At 42.4% G+C, this 17,143-nt stretch overlaps 1 protein-coding gene across 1 annotated transcript in view; it reads left to right on the top strand.

Annotated features, from left to right (window-relative positions):
- Positions 1 to 13,930, top strand: part of NMS (neuromedin S) — a 33,190-nt gene extending 19,260 nt beyond the window's left edge. The window contains exons 2-10 of the mRNA XM_057497522.1: positions 3,583 to 3,929; positions 6,085 to 6,140; positions 6,462 to 6,500; positions 9,566 to 9,589; positions 10,460 to 10,806; positions 11,470 to 11,575; positions 11,819 to 11,860; positions 12,890 to 12,939; positions 13,782 to 13,930. Coding sequence (XP_057353505.1) covers positions 3,854 to 3,929; positions 6,085 to 6,140; positions 6,462 to 6,500; positions 9,566 to 9,589; positions 10,460 to 10,806; positions 11,470 to 11,575; positions 11,819 to 11,860; positions 12,890 to 12,928 — 729 coding nt within the window. The 5' untranslated portion in view covers positions 3,583 to 3,853 and the 3' untranslated portion in view covers positions 12,929 to 12,939; positions 13,782 to 13,930. The remainder of the gene's footprint in view (positions 1 to 3,582; positions 3,930 to 6,084; positions 6,141 to 6,461; positions 6,501 to 9,565; positions 9,590 to 10,459; positions 10,807 to 11,469; positions 11,576 to 11,818; positions 11,861 to 12,889; positions 12,940 to 13,781) is intronic.
- The last annotated feature ends 3,213 nt before the right edge of the window (positions 13,931 to 17,143 follow it).

Raw genomic sequence — 17,143 nt, 5'->3', positions numbered from 1 at the left:
GAAGTGAAAGACCTATACTCTGAAAACTATAAGACACTCATGAGAGAAATTAAAGAAGATACCAATAAATGGAAATACATCCTGTGCTCATGGATAGGAAGAATTAATATTGTCAAAATGGCCATCCTGCCTAAAGCAATCTACAAATTCAATGCAATCCCTATCAAAATACCAATAGCATTATTCAATGAACTCGAGCAAATAGTTCTAAAATTCATGTGGAACCACAAAAGACCCTGAATAGCCAAAGCAATCCTGAGAAGGAAGAATAAATCAGGGGTAATTATGCTCCCTGACTTCAAGCTCTACTACAAAGCCATGGTAATCAAGACAATTTGATACTGGCACAAGAACAGACCCGTAGACCAATGGAACAGACTAGAAAGTCCAGATATAAACCCAAGCATACAAGGTCAATTAATATATGATAAAGGAGCCATGGATATGCAATGGGGAAATGACAGCCTCTTCAACAACTGGTGTTGGCAAAACTGGACAGCTACATGCAAAAGAATGAAACTGGGTTATTGTCTAACCCCATACACAAAAGTAAACTCAAAATGGATCAAAAATCTGAATGTAAGTCATGAAACCATAAAACTCTTAGAAGAAAACATAGGCAAAAATCTCCTGAATATAAACATGAGCAATTTTTTCCTGAATTCATCTCCTCAGGCAAGGAAAACAAAATAAAAAATGAACAAATGGGACTACATCATGCTAAAGAGCTTCTGTATAGCAAAGGACATCATCAGCAGTACAAAAAGGCATTCTACAGTATGGGAGAATATATCTATAAATGACAAAAGGGGTCAACATCCAAAATATATAAAGAACTCACATGCCTCAACACCCAAAAAGCAAATAACCCTATTAAAAAATGGGTGGAAGCAAATGATTTCACTCATATGTGGAGTATAAGAACAAAGGAAAACTGAAGGAATAAAACAGCAGCAGAATCACAGAACCCAATAATGGACTAACAGTTAACAAAGGAAAAGGGACTGGGGAGGATGGGTGGGAAGGGAGGGATAAGGGCGGGGAAAAAGAAAGAGGGCATTACGATTAGCATGTATAGTGCGTGGGGGGCACGGGGAGGGCTGTGCAACACAGAGAAGACAAGTAGTGATTTTATAGCATCTTACTACACAGATGGACAGTGACTGTGAAGGGGTATGTGAGGGGGACTTGGTGAAGGAGGGAGCCTAGTAAACATAATGTTCTTCATGTAATTGTAGATTAATGATATCAAAATTAAAAAAAAATGCAGTTAGTACAAAAAAAAGGGGTGGAAGATATGAAGACACTTTTCCAAAGAAGAAATTCAGATGGCCAACAGGCACATGAAAAGATCGCTAATTATCACGGAAATGCAAATTAAAACCACAATGATGTATCACCTCACAACAGTTAGGTGGCCAACATAGAAAAGACTAGGAACAACAAATGCTGGCAAGGATGTGGATAAAGGGGAACCCTCCTACAATGCTGGTGAGAATGTAAAATAGTTCAACCATTGTGGAAAGCAGTATGGAGGTTCCTCAAAAAACTAAAAATAGAAGTACCATTGGACCCAGGAATTCCACTTCTAAGAATTTACCCTAAGAATGCAGGAGCCCCGTTTCAAAAAGGCATATGCACAGCTATGTTTATCACAGCACTATTTACAGTAGCCAAGAAATGTTAGCAACCTAAGTGTCCATCAGTAGATGAATGGATAAAGAAGATGTGGTACATATACACAATGAAATATTATTCAGCCATAAGAAGAAAACAAACCCTACCATTTGCAACAACACGGATGGAGCTAGAGGGTATTATGCTCAGTGAAATAAGCCAGGCGGAGAAAGACAAGTATTAAATGATTTCACTCATCTGTGGAGCATAAGAACAAAGCAAAAATTAAAGAAACAAAACAGCAACAGACTCACAGAACCCAAGAATGTACTAACAGTTACCAAAGGGAAAGGGACTGGGGAGGGTGGGTGGGTAGGAAGGAAGGGAGAAGGGGAATACAGGGCATTTTGATTAGCACACATGGTGTGGGGGTGATCATGGAGAAGACAGTGTAGCACAGAGAAGGCGAGAAGTGACTATAGCATCTTAGTATGCTGATGGACAGTGACTGTAATGGGATATTTGGTAGAGACTTGATAATGGGGGAATCTAGTAACTACAGGGTTGCTCATGTGATTGTATATTAATGATACCAAAATAAAATAATAATTATATTATTATTTTTATTTGACTGAGAAATAATGTGTATAAAATAAGCAAAGGAACCAAAGTTAACTTGATACAATCAGAGTTATTACATAGGTTTATTTGAAAAATGTATTTTTGTGAATAGAGCACCTAGTTCACTGACAGATACGCATCAGATATTGAAGATGTACTTGCTGATTGATACTTAGTAAAACAGCCACAAACTTTGCTAGTATGTGTGTGATGTGTGTCTAAAATGTTTATAAGTAGTTGTGTTTAAGACCATGTAGATGAGTAGTTTATGTTCAAAAAGCAATCATTCATTTTTTTTTCATTCGGTAAAGTCTTGTTGTTAGGCACTGGGTATATAGTTTAATAGAAAAGACATAATCTCTACCTAGTGTTTAAGTTTAAAGACCAGGTTATTGTCTTTGAGCCAAAATGGTAAATACTGTAATAAATACAAATCTCTATTTCTTGCTAGCTCAAGGAAATGGGCAAAAACCTGTGGCTATAAAGTAGTTCATAATTTACACTCTGTTATGAATTAGAAGTTGTTTGCAAAATACCACATTTTAAGTCATAAATAAAGTCCCTTCCTAACAACTCTCACCCAAAATTAATCTTAAAATTTTTTTGCAAGAAAACAGATTTCATTCTTAACTTTTCTTTTTTGTATCCCATATCTAATCACAAGGAGGCTCTTTTTAGAAAAAATTAAGATATCCATTAAAACACTCTCTTACAGATATGACTGGGCTCAAATACCCTTGGGCCCAAATCCCTGCTCTGTATCCTTGATGGCTTGGTGACCTTTGGCAAGTTCTTTATTTTCTCCCAGATGCAACTTCTCCATTCATAAAATTAGGATAATAATACATTCCTATGGGTTTTCTGTGAGAATTACATGAAATAACTCATGTGAATAGGAGTTCAGTTGATGGAGTCATTTTATTACTGTTGTTGATGGTGGTGGTTATTAAACAACACTGTCATATTTTCTTGAATATTGATTTAATTTGAAATATTGAACTTGTTCATAGAAATGAACCTGGAGAAATCCAAGGAATCTAATTTCCCACCATGATTTAAAAAAATAACTGTATCTGAACTTTTGAGTCTCTTGTAATGTTATATCCAGGACTCCAAATTTTGCTCCCAGATGCACCAAAGACTATAAACATCCTTTGTTCATGGTGGAAAATATGTAGCTTCTCAAGAAACATGATTTCATCATGCAAGGGTTTATAGATTTCTATCTAGTTCTTTGATTAAGAGAAGAGAAGCCTTTTTTGTGAGTCAGAAATGTTTCTCAGACCACTATAGGATAACAATTATGACTCTCTACTTTTTATTTTTATTGCTGGGTTGAAAAAGATGTCTCTGTACAATGCCTGCACCAGGAGGATATTGTTCTACAAATAAGGGCCCAGTGTGACATTTATGAAAAAACAGGGTCCTCCTGCACACAGCTGATTGGTGCTCAGCCAATGGGCTCCAAGGGCATTGCAAAAAAAGGCACCTTCTCCACTGAGCTGATCAGATGCAGGACTGCGACTCTCCTTTGCCTGTGGAACTTCAGGAAATGCTCAACTTCTGTCCTAGCAGCACACATCTGTGACGAGCGAAGAGCAACCGGACTTTAAAAATGAAACATCTTCTTCCCCAATTCCCTCCTGTCTTGGCTCTCTATTGCTTCTGTGTGCTCCAGATTCCCGCCTCAGGTAAGGCTTCCTGAGCTCTAACGAAGACTGAGAAAGACCTTAATCTTTCAGGGTGGCACCAGAGAGAGTCAGACTATTCCCTCACCTATCCCCATTTCTCCCTTCTTCAAAGGCCTTCCCATCTGTGTCTGTTCTTACAGAGGGTTAACAGAGCTAGATGCTGCAGCCCTTTACCGAAGGAGGCAGTTTTCCCCAGTGGACTATCTTTGAACAGATTCGACTCCCGGGCTGTCCCAGGGATGTGCCTCTGAAATTGTGAGGGATATCGGGGGACGACCCCAGAGTCTTAGCCATTTGTTCGTCTGAATACTGAAGAGACAAGAATCGAGACGGTAAAAGTGAGCTTATAGTCCCAAAAGTACGAGGGACAGCTGGAGAGGAGCAGGTGGGAGGAAAAAGGAATCCTTCGCAGCCTCTCCAGCGGGCCCCGAGGGGCAGGGTGCCGGGCAGCGCCGCGGAAGACCTAGGTCTTGGCGGGCTTAGGCGCTGTCCGAGGTACTGACCTGACGCGGGTGTTGCTTCCCCAATTTCTTCGAACCAGTGCATTCTTAGTAGGGAACTAGAGGCGGGGTATGGGGTCAGCAGGCGGAGTCCGTTGCCCATATCCAGGTAGCTAGCCTTAGGATGCAGGGAAGGATGTCGTGGCAGCTCTGGTTGGAAGCACTCACTATTTAAAAATTTTAGATTTTTCCTTTAGAATTTTAATTTGGAGGAGTAGGAAATCTTTGAAAATATATTCAAACAAAAAACATATTTCAAACAGTATGTTTGTTTTGCCATATCCTGTAGTGTAATCACAAAACCTAGGTATTGCAAGGACCCGTGGAGGTCGTCTAACCTTTCACGGAGAGTTGGGAGATCGCCTCTGTGATTTCTCTATTTGATTCCTTTCATGACATCCAACTCACTACCAGCCTAAGACAACCTGTAGCTGCCTCCTCCTTTGGACTCCAGTAGAATCTTGCTTATATTACACTTTTGGAAAATTGCTATTATTTATCTGTCTATATATTTATATCCATCTCCCCCTTTTTCCCATTTAATTTTATGTTCCCTGAGGGTAGGGCATCTGTGAGTTTTATCATTGTATTGTTAACATAGAACTTCTTAATAAATTGTTGCAGGACTGATATGCATTTGCATTTTTTAATGGCTCAATAATCAAAAACTTCTTTACACTAAGATGAAATCTGGTCACCTGTAACTTCTAACCATTAGCACTATTTCTATACTTTGGGGATATACAGAGTAAAACCCAGTATATTTTATGACTATTCTCAAAATATTCAAAGGGAGTTAACATACACTTCCTTATTTTCCTCTTTGCCAAAAAAAATTATGCTCGGTCCTACCAACGCTACCACATATCCTATCATTTCAAGCAGGACTATATTACATTTCAAGACTTGGACACTATTATTTGAATATAGTATAAGAATGCTTTAGCTTTTTATTGGTTCATAGAGAAATTGCAGGGAACAAAATATAACTCAGTATTTTTAAAAGTATATTTTATATATAATTTATTAAAATATGTATCTTACTCTTGAATCAGATACTCCCTTTCCTACATTAAAAAAAAAATCTATGTTCAGGGTTTTATGTTTATCCCATTTAATTTCATTTTGTTAGTTTTGAACTATTGAACTGATTCCTTCAATTACAGTGTTAGCTATTCCTCTAAGTGTCATATTACATACAAATGAGATGAAGATTTCACTTAGGTCACATAAAGGTTAACTGACATAGGACCCAGCTGCATGCTGGTAGCAACCTTCCCCAGAATCTACCCCCAAGAGAGTCTGGTGAAGCAGAGAGATAGGTATTCATATTTTTTAAACGTTCCAAAATGATTCTGATGTAGATACTCTATTGACACCATTTCCTGATACTCTATCCTCATAAATTCTATCAGCATACAAATTTTGGTATTTTAAAAATCCAGGTATTTTTTTCTTTTTCTTCCCTAAGTTGCTAACTCTTCTGCTGCTAAGTCCTAGCAAACAAGCAACTATGCTGTTTTTGATTAATTTTGTATATCCTTTTAACAACATTGTATTTATAGAATCTCTGTACATTTTTCATAGTAAAGATTTAAATTTAATGCTATGACCTCTTTTCCCCTAAGTGATGTTTTTATGATTTCTCACAATAGGATTTCCACAATCTTTTGCTGATCCTCCAGATGGCTTGGATATTGTGCAGCTTGAGGTACACTGTCATTCAGTAATGTGAGATTTTTTATTTAGTCTTGGTCTTGAAAATATCATGTGGATAATGTTCACTTACAATTATTTTAAGATTAGATTCTTGGCTGTGGCATGAACTCGCTATAGCCATTTCCATGGCCTCATTTAAGGCATCCTGAGGGTTGTGTTAAAATTCACTGCTGCTGTCTGAGAAGATAATGCAAGGTTCATAAATGGCACAATTTTAGACTTTTATATGTGCTGTAATTGAATTCTATTAACTAAGGAATTTATAGTTACTGAATAATGAGTGAAACTGATTCATTTACCTTATTTTTTTCAGAGGCTGGCCTATTGGGCAACTCTTCCTACGCAACCTAAGGTAAAAAAAAATTTAATACACATATGATAATTCTTTTAGTTTTACCCATGCCCATGTTTCCACCATAACTGATATTTGTATTAAGCATACTTTTTTGCTACCTATAGGAGAATTCTGTGTGTATGTTTCAGTGTATGTATAAGAATATAATTTTAAGAAATAAAAAATGAATCTCTTAAATATAAATTACCATAAAATACTGGTAATTCATGCATATTCTTACAATTATCATAATCTATATACATATGTAATTACATTAATTGTATATGTTATAATCTATCATAACACACATTTGCAAACTGATATACCATGATATAATAGTTCTTCAAAACAATGGATCTCATGTGAAGGACCTAACAGTAACTATAGTAACCACAATAGAAATGTTCCAATAGATATAAGGCAAATGCTGATTCAGTCAAAAGTACCAGAGGACAGTGTCAGGGTACAGTCCCTGATTCTTAGCGCAGACTATCTGTTTTCATCTTGGGCCACAGCTCCTTTTTGTCCCTCTCCTCCCCCAACCACAGCATACCACTGAACTTCATACTATTCATACCCACAGGCACGTTGGACTTCTCACTATTCCCCACACGCATGAGGCCCTTGTGTCTTTGCACAGGCAAGTCCTCAGCCAAAAATGCCTTTGCCTCTTTTGCAGGCTGTGGTTAACAGTTCAGTCCCTAAAACCAAAGTACTGGATTCAAAATCCAGATCTACTTAACCTTGGAAAGTTTCTTAATCTATGTCTCAGTTTCCCCATCTGTAATATGGGAATAATAATCTTACTAGCCTCATAATTTATTATGATATTATGAGTATTGATCCCTTTTAATATATGTGAGGTGTTTTCAACAGTGTCTCAAACATGGTAAATGGCAGCACTTAAGAGCTAGCTGTTACCATTGTCTCTTGACACAGCTTATTTTCATTCTTCGAGACTCAAACATCACCTCTTAAAAATCGCAAACATATCATGCCTATTTCTTCTTATTTTCAGTTTACCATTATGCATATGGCTGAGGACAATTGTCATCTCTCACCTTTAGAATTAATTTTACCCCTTGGTACCCAGAGCAAACCTTCAGGGCGAGAGCTCAGAGTCCTCCATCTCCTTGCCACTTGTCTTCACCTCATGCGGAATGAGCTTCCCAGCTCCTCGCATGAAGGTTGTGAGGATGCCCCCTGCACAAGCAGAGGAAGTGGACGTGGCTGTCGTACATATTACCTACAATACAAAATCGGGTTGTGGCATTCCCCAGATGGAAGGGTCCACGTGAAATGAATTTCCTTCCGCCTTCTCCATTTTCCCAAAGCTGATCCCGTTCATCATTTCCAATTGCAGAAGAGCAGGGGATTGTTCAGTCAACAAAACTACTAATATTTTAAAGCTATCAATAGAGGGAGTGTGGCTCTTACTGGTCTTGCTTCTGCACTGAAATTCAATCTTTGGTATTACACTGCCTCTCCTGGGCTGGGGCCCTGGCTCCATGAACTACCCAACATCGGAATGAGTTACCTGGGCTTTAAGTCCACTTCATCTGCAGAAGAGTCCAGGTCTAATTCAGAATGCAGTGACATTCTGCGAATGATGACACCTGCAGAAATGCTTCATGCTTTGTGTTGCTGGTCACCATATGGGATCAGAAGAAGTTTAGATGGGAAAAGGGGCAACAGATTATAGTGAACACAACTCTACTATTCATCCATTCAAAAATGATATGAGCAAGCCATGTGCCAGGTGCTGTGGTACAGTAGTGATCAGAACAGACCAAACTACCTGCTCTCATGGAACTTATGTTCTAGTTGGGGACATAGGTAATAAACAATACAGGGAATTAATTTAAAAAAAATTTATTTTCAAAGAAAAAACTAAGCAAGGAATGTGCATATGAAATGTTGAGAGTAGTGTTTCCAGAAAAGTATCTCCATATTCCTTCTTATTTTTTGGACTGAAAAGTAACAATATTAGGTTGATGAACAAAAAAACAACTGTTTGACTAATGTGTGTCCAGAACACACACACACAGCACAGATACACACACACACACACTCCCACTGCTGTGAAAAGATGCAGACAAAGAGACAAGGAGATGTAAAGAGAGTGAATACTTTCTGCTGATTTAGAAATGCCGATTATAAGGAAATAAAGAGCCTCTGCTATCAGTAATGCTGCTTGATTATAATGTGTCTGGGTGTGTGCCCATGTGCGTGTGCATATGCATGCACAACAGAGAGGGAAAGAGAGAGAATACATAGGGATTGGGTGCTTCCACTGCAGAAGGTCTCCACAAAGTTTGTAGGAAGATGTATTCACAGCAATAAAATTGGAAATGTTAGTAACAACTTTAAATTCTGTCTTGTTTGATGTTTGAGCTGATTCAAGAATGTTTAAATGTGAATGAGATGTGAATGACCCATAGGAACTAGCTCAGCATATTTAAAAGATCATTTGCAGTAATCATCTCTAGTAATTTTACAATACACAGACACCTGTGATTTCATTTTAAAATATACCTTCCTTGAGTAAAATATGCTGCCTACAAAGATTTTCTGGGCTATCATCCATGCAAATAAGGGCAAGGTGGTGCTCTAATAGGGATCTGGGATGAAAAGCTAGGCTTTCTGCAGGAAGAGTAAAGATTCATGTGGAAAGCTTTTGTGGAAGAAAATAAGTTTGGTCAATTTGAACCAACCCTAGGGTACATCCAGCAGTAAATTAAAAATTGCAATTATTATTTTCTTCCAACTCTTAGTCAGATGGTTATCTGGGAATTGACTAGGGTACTGCTTCTATGCATTACAGGTATGTTTTCCCCTCAGAAATTGAAAAGGTGAAATGAGATTAAGCTTTAAAAGAATGATGTATTTCTGGCAACTTGCTTTTTTGTAAGATCCTGCAAGAAATCCAAGTTTATGTATTGGATTTCTTTCCAGAGTGCCGATTTATTTAATAATATTTGGATAAATCCAGTAAGGTCTATGATGCAATTTATAATGAAACCTTACCAATTGCCTGCCCTTTTAAAATTTCATGTAATTTATCCTCACAATTCTCTTTCCAGGATAATCAAGACATACAGAAAAGGGTGAGTACCGCCCAGCCCAGTGACAGGGCATGTAACTTCCACATTTCCTCCAAGTGACACTTAGCACTAAAATCAACTTTTTTTTTCTTGTTCAATAGTTTCTATTTCACTACTCCAGAACTAGGAAGCCAACACATCCAGTTAAAACTGGGGTCAGTATTTTGATCATAATTATGTGGAAAAGCCCCTCTCCTCTGCATGCCTTTTATCCTTTCCTACTTAGCAGGTGCAGATTAGTAGAAAAGCAGGGGCCTGCAGACACTCTAATGGGGATCAGGTAAAGATGGGGGTGTTATCAAGGAGTGTCATGGGCACTCAAAGGGAGAGAGGATGATGGAAAGGGACAGATAAACTGTCAGTGACACAAATTAGCATTCACTCTGAGCCAGAATACTCAGGGAGGATTCACACAGAGGAGGTAAGACCTGGGTGGGCATGCCTGTGTGTGGGGATAGCCACAGACAGGAAGTAGAGGAAAATAAAATGCATCCAGGCAAGCAGGCAATGGATGCTGCCCTTCCACCTCATCCCTTAGCTTAGGAGGAGAGCACAGCTGGGAGCAAAAGGGATCTGCGTGGAGATGCTTCTCCAGGACAGTGCCCTCCACACTGGAAGGATGGAATGCTCAGGGCCAGTGCAGACAAAAGTCTGCTTTGTCCTAAGGGAGTATTTTTAAGTGATGTGCTGGAACTGAAACCTGCTATAAAGGCAAGCAGTTCTTTATTAAAAACATAAAATTTCAAGCATCAGCTCAGAAATAGGTTTTATTCTGAAAATTAAACCCATTTGTAAGGGAGTGAGTGGAAAGGAAAATGCACAGCTCGGGGCGATGTCCCGGAGCCTGCCTGACGCTGGCCACCTCGGTTACAGTTCCCTCCCGTGCACCCTCTAATGCACCTGGCTGCCAAGCTCGCCAACCGGATGATGAAGAGATTTCTACAGCGAGTATGTGCTTTTCTCTTTCATGATATTTCTATGCCACTAAAAGTTCATAAAACCATCATAAATGCATGTGGCTGCCTTGCCTGCATTCTCTCCTTGATTCTAAGTTTCTGCCTTGGGAGGGAGCTCTGGCCCTTGACCTTGCACGGATTCCTTAACCTCCCGAGCCTCGGTCCCCTCCACCGTGACCCCATAGGTGACTGCAGGGTGAGGGAGGGCGCATGGTCCTCCCTGGGGCGGCCTTTCCTGTCCTGCTCTCTTCACCTGTATGTCTTGTTTTAGTTTTGGTATTGTTTTTCACTTTCTCTGTCCATTCCTTTCCTCTTGACAGGTACATTCACCTTGGTGATATACCCTCTGCTTCCCATTGCCTCATCTGCCCCTTTGTCCGTACCTCAGAACTTTGTTTCTTTAAAAAAAAAAACTTTTTTTTCATCTAGAAATGACCAGTTTCAGTAAAGGCTGAACCTGTTCAAAAATATTAATCAGAGTTTTGTCCCATGGTAGAAAACAGAAAGAATTTCTTATGGCCACTGAGCCCAAGCAGGGTGAGTCATTCCTCCGAGCTTGCTAGGACTTTCTGGTTTTAGCTCTGAAAATCCCAAGACTTTCAGAAAACTGCTCAGTTCTTTAAAAATCACTTGATCATCCTAAGCACAGGGAATAGTTGGTCTGATCTGCTGCTGAGCAGAGCCTTCCAGGTGGAGTTTGCCTACACCAGGGGTCAACTTCAAGTTGAGGCTGGTGGGAAGAGCAAGCAAATCTAACATTGTCCTGGACACAAATGGTAACATGATCAAGAAGATGTGCCCCCCTTCTCCAGCAGGAAGTTCTCTTTGGCTACACGGTCAGCATGTAAATGGCCTGGAACTGCCTTCTTTGAACCTGACTTCTGGTGGCCCAAGTATGGAACCGGGGAGGTAGATGAGTCACCTCAGGGCACCTGCTCCTGAGGATTTGCTTTCTTTGATTCACATGCCAAAGGGGCCCACATGCCCATTGCACAAACCTGGGAAGAGATACTGCAGGGGACACAAACCCCAGGTACCAGCACTTTTCCAAGGTGACCAGGAATCATAAACACCTGGGAACCTTGTTAAAATTTGAGTGGCTGGGCCGGCCCCAACTCCAGAGATTCTGTAGGGGCCTGAGAATTGGCATTTCTAACAAGTTCCCAGATGTTGTTAATGCTTTTGGTCTGGGGACCACATTTTGAAAACTGCTCCCATCTTTGGAAGGCTTTTGGCACAAAGTGGTTGGTAACAGTTTTGTGTTTTTATGTTGCAGGATGACGCTGCCACCCTGGGACGACCATTTTTCCTTTTCAGGGTATAACACATTTCCTCTTACCTGTTGTTAACCCCAATTCTCTCCCGCTACCCAGTTATGGAGCTCCTGCAGAATGGGGACAGCCAGCATCCAACAGCTAGCTGGTGAATAATTGTGGGGACTCTCTCACCCTTAACTTAGGGATTGACTCTCAACGTCCCCTCCTAGAAACTTGATGCTTGTAAAGGAAAGGGTCCAGCAGGACACAGGCATCAGGGCTCTGGAACCCCAGAGCCAGGAGGTGGGACTTCTGCTGATGGACACTTGGGGGGCCAACCAGAGTCACAGTCCTTAGCATAAAGGTTCAGAATCGTGGCCCCAAACACATCTGGAAATAAGAACCTAGGTGTCATCCTCTCCTCCTTCCCAGGAGACCTCTTGCAGAGGTCACCGAATCAGAGAACTGTCCTAGTTGTGATCAGTCACTCACCAGCGCTTCACCCCCTAGATCCTCAGTGTATGCAGCAGAAAAATGTGCAAGTCAGACTGGATTTGTGCCCCTCAAACCACATTCTGTGGGTCACTGGTGCTGAGATGCTCTGCAAAGTCAAATAAGCTTAGAAAACACTACACCCAACATTCTCAGAGGTTGACAGGGCACATCAGCAGGTCCTGCAGGAAACCACCTGTTTAACTCAGCTTAATCATAGTTTCCCAGACTTACTTGAACACGGAAATGCTTCCCACTCGCATGCTTCCTCAGGTGTGCTGTTGAATCTGCCAGTCAGTGGTTGTTCTCTAGCAAGTACTTTGAGAAACAGTAGGTCTCCATGATGTCTTTAGGGTAAGAAAGATCATCTTGCCACATCAGCAGAGGCTAAAGGGTGGAGTGTCAGGCTGCGGGAGCAGCAAGGGTCGTAGTGCACTGCCACAGGGAGGGCTTACCAGGTGGACCTCATGGAGACTGCTGACCTCCCAGTTAGGAGATCGAGGCCTTAGGGCCTAGTAGAGAAAGGGTCTGAAGCCAAATTGGGTTCCAGGCAGTTTTGTCTCAGTATCCATAAGCTGCTCCATTTTTTTTTTTTTCAGCCAAGGAATGGAAGAAACACTGACAGTGACACCCAGTAAGACATCCCAAGGTCAGTCCCATCGGGGCTCTTCTCCAGGCAGATGTTATGTGTCTGCCTGGGGGTTGTGTCAGCAGCCAGGCGGGGGGATAGTTCAAAGAAAGGGGGCCATGTGGAGCCCTGAGGACCCTCCACCCCTCCCTTTCCCGCTCCCAGCACCACAGCCTGGCAGAAACAGGCTGTCGCAGGAGAACAATGCAACTGTGGCTTGCAGGCCGGCCCCTTGCGGGTGTGTTCTCTCCCGTGGCAGCTGTGAGTGGGTGGAAGCCCCATGCGGCCCAGCTCATCCCAGGGCTTCTCACCCGCCCCTCTGATGAGGCAAAAACCACCCTACCATTCTTGGGGACATTTCAGAGTACAGCCAGGCAAGGCTATTCCCTCCATTCAGTGGTGCCCTGAGACCCAGAGTTTAAATCTGGGGAGACTGCTTAGCCTGTAGGCTGGTGGAAGCAAAAGTCCATGCCCAAGGGAGGCTCTGGGCCCCCTCTGCCTCTCTTGACGTGGTCCCAGGGACAGGGGCTTGCTGTCTTTCAGAAGTGTTGCAACCTCCCTCCGAGAGCTCAGTCCTGACCTGCTGGCGGTGGCCAAGACCCTGGAGGGCCAAGGTGCTGTCCACAGGCTGGAAAACAATGACCCAGGGGAGAGAGTGGAGCTGTCCCCTGAGGCCACCTGCTTACCCAGACCTTATGGCCATTAGACACACCAAAAACAAACAAGTACCAATTGGGGCATTTATGATATGTCAAATTGAGGCATCATTTTTAAGTACGTTATATAATAACGTGCCCATGGACCTTGTCTCAATTCTGAGAATGATTTGATCTGAGCTGTACAGTTTTTTTTGTCTCTTTCAGAATTCAATGCAAAGGGAAGGTGGATCAGATGAGGCAATCGAGCCATTATTGTGAACAAATGTCAAATTCCTTTTTGTGAAGAGTCTTTAAAGATAATTGTTGTGCTCTATATTCACCAAGATATTTAGTTGTATAAAAAATAAAGTAGCATTGACAACATTTTCATTTCTTATTGGAAAATCTTGGGAGAGGGATCAGGCATTTTTCTAAAATAATAGGACATACCTTTTTAAAACATGCTTTTTGGTATTATTTTAGCATGCTCCATCTCTTGTTATTATTGAGAACTGAGAGTGTAGGCTAGAGATAAATAGACTGGCTGGCTCCAAATCCTGACTCCTCCACCTTGTAGCTGGGGGACCTTGGGCTGGTCACTTCCAAACATCCTTGTGCCTCCGTCTCCTCCATGGCAAAACGGGGTGTTCATAGCGGCACCGTCGCATAGACGTTGTGATGGCTGAGGACACGGTCTAGGTAAAGGGCTTCGTGTGGTGGTGTGTAGTGAGCACTTGGTGTCTAGTTATACTTCAGGGATGATTTTCATTCCACAACAGGACCAGATGGCCTTGCCCTGCTGAGAGCTGCTTCTAGGTTGCTGAGCAGGGCCTTGGGGTTACAGCTTTAAGTTAACACGGAACAACTCCAGGCTCTAAGAAACCATGAAGCCCAGGATTTTATCTGCTCAGGCTCTCCCTCAGTTAATTCTTTGTGACTTCCAGACCCCCTGAGAGCTCCAGAAGGGGTGGATGAGGCAGGAGATGGGCGGTTCGACAAGGAGGACCCTAATAAGGACCCTAATGATGGATGGGACGGACTATGCTGCACTGAACCTTCCTCCTTTCAAGCTCCTCGAGCTTCTGGTCAAATGTAAAAGTCCTTCTAAAATGTAATATAGACATCACATGTTAGGATTCATTTTTATTTTAGCATTTATAAGCCTCTGTAATTGTTTTCTCAAATAGACTATTTTAAGCCCCCTCTGTAGACCTCGCCATGCAGAGGGGAGATGAGCAGACCTAATTCCACATGACATTTTGCTGAGCCTGGGTGGCAGTTGGAGGCATCAAGGGGCCGACCTGAGGCCTGGCAGTGGGTAGGGAGCAGCGGATGGCTTTGGCCTACAGGTGGCTCCCAGATCCTTTGAGCACCTGCTGCCCTAAGAGAGCCTTGCACTTCCACAATAGGTGGGGCGTTAGTGGGAGGTGCTGTCGATGCACATCTTCAGAACTGATCTCCAGAAAAAATGATGGTGGATTCCATCCCAAACCAGGCCCCGGAATCCTCTTTGCTAAACCAGTGATGATGAATTCCACCCCAATGGAGGATCATGCACTTGGCAAAGGCCTGCCACACACCTACCTGCCTGCTGGTGATGGCTAACGAGGAAGAGAGGTGGGCAAAAGGACCACTGCTCCTAAGGAACTTCATCTGAGCTAAAGTCTCTACCTTTGCCAAGCCAGTCTCTGATGATGGGGAGATGGAACAGACTTTGCAATCTCAGACATCACCTGACTCCTTTTCCCCATAGCAGTGTCCAGCAATGCACTCCTAGGGGCCATAAGTCCAAAGAGGAAAGTGACTCTCATTTACAGCATCAGACTGTGAGAACTGGTTCTCCCTACATGCAGTGTGAGGCTATTTTTAGCCTGGTCTCCTATGAAAAGGGGCCTTATAAATTCACTGTACCCAGGTGTCCCTTCGAGTAAGGCTGAGTCCTAGGTCCAGTATCAAGTCACTAGGTGGAGAATGCCTGTCTTCTCAGCGCTGATGGGCACTTTGTAGGGAAAGGTCATTCCTCAGCCCGTTGCACAGAGCCACTGAGGGCCTCAACAAGATTGGCACCAGAGTCCTGCTAGGACAGAGCTGTGGACTTTTAGAACCCTGCAGTGGGCAGGGGCCTCATTAATTACTCAACTCCACCTTTCATGGGCTGCCAAGGAAAGCCATCAAACAAGGCCAACTGACTTGCTCAAGGCCACACAGCTCCTGCTCAAGGCCTAATTGCTCTCTTCACTCTGATGTTATTGTTGTAAGATAAATTCTAGCCAAAATAAGCAGGCAAAGAGAGGCAACAAAGGGCCAGGTAGTTTATTTGAGTGCAACTCCCGGGTAATGTTCCGCGGTCTGGGTATTACAGGCCAGGGAAGTCACACCTGGTCAGGGAGGTGGGGGCTTATAAGGGATTAGGAGGGGGGGAGGAGTGGGAAGCTATTCTAGGGGGCATGGAGAGGTATGATTGGCTAAAGGTGACATAATAGACAACTAGAAACTTTTTTTCCTTCCAAGAGGGAGGAGGCTGACATCCGGGTCTTAGTTGGCACATCAGAAGGATGGAATTCAGGAAGAGCTGTCCCCTTTCCATATAAGGCATGGACCTTGGGGTCTGGTCTGTTCTCCCCCTATGGCATCTCTCCGTCTGTTTGCATGTCCTTGTTTTTCCTTCCTCCAACCTAACAATTGTCCTGTATTAATTTTCTAGGGCTGCCATATAACAAATTTTCCTAAGCTTAGTGACTTCAAACAAAAATTTATTCTCTTAAAAGTTCTGGAGGCCAAAAATCCAAAACAACGGCATCACCAGGGCCATGCTCCCTCTGAAGACTTGAGAGCAGAATCTTTTTCTTGGCTTCTAGCTGCTCATGTCTGTAGGCCTTTGTCTTGGTGTGGGTAAAATTGCAATACTTCCAGAATCTCTCACCAGGCCTTAGAACATCTCCATATCAATCAGTGTTTCCAAGGGGTGGAGAGAAGTAGGCCATCACCGTATCAGTAGGTAATTATGTGGGTGAGTGAGGGCAAATGGAGACAGAGAGGATGGGTGGAGCTCTCTTCCTCTATAGCTGGGTCAAGAGGGACGTGGAATGACTGCTTGTAAATGGGTTTCTTAAACTTTATTTCTCCCTTTGACTGATTTTGGTTTCAAAGGTATTTTGCCCCTGGATTTCCCCCCGGAGTTACACTCAGTTTATGGCAGCATCTCTCCAAACTCTACCTCTGTGCTTATGTGGCCTGTGTTTCTTTGTCTTCACCCCTTTTCTTCTCTTATAAAGATATTTGTCATTGGATTTAAGGTCCACCCTAATCCAGAATGCTATCCTAATCTAAGATGATTAAGGATGAGATCCTTAATTATCTCTGCAAAGACCCTTTTCCCAAATAAGGTCACATTTCTAGGTCCCAGGGGTGAGGACATGGACTTATCTTTCTCAGGGGCCACAACTCAAACCATATCCTCAGGGGCATTCTTTGTCGTCCTCTTCTGAGTTTCAGAGCCCTTTTGCTGGCCTCTGTTCCAAATGCTTCCTTGCAAGCCCTCACATTCTGGGTCTATTCTTCCATTCTCCTTTTCCCAGTAATCCTGC

Source organism: Manis pentadactyla, chromosome 2 (assembly GCF_030020395.1).
Source record: "Manis pentadactyla isolate mManPen7 chromosome 2, mManPen7.hap1, whole genome shotgun sequence".
NCBI lineage: Eukaryota > Metazoa > Chordata > Mammalia > Pholidota > Manidae > Manis > Manis pentadactyla.
Note: the sequence above shows the minus strand (reverse complement) of the source record. Positions and strands in the feature narration are given on the sequence as shown.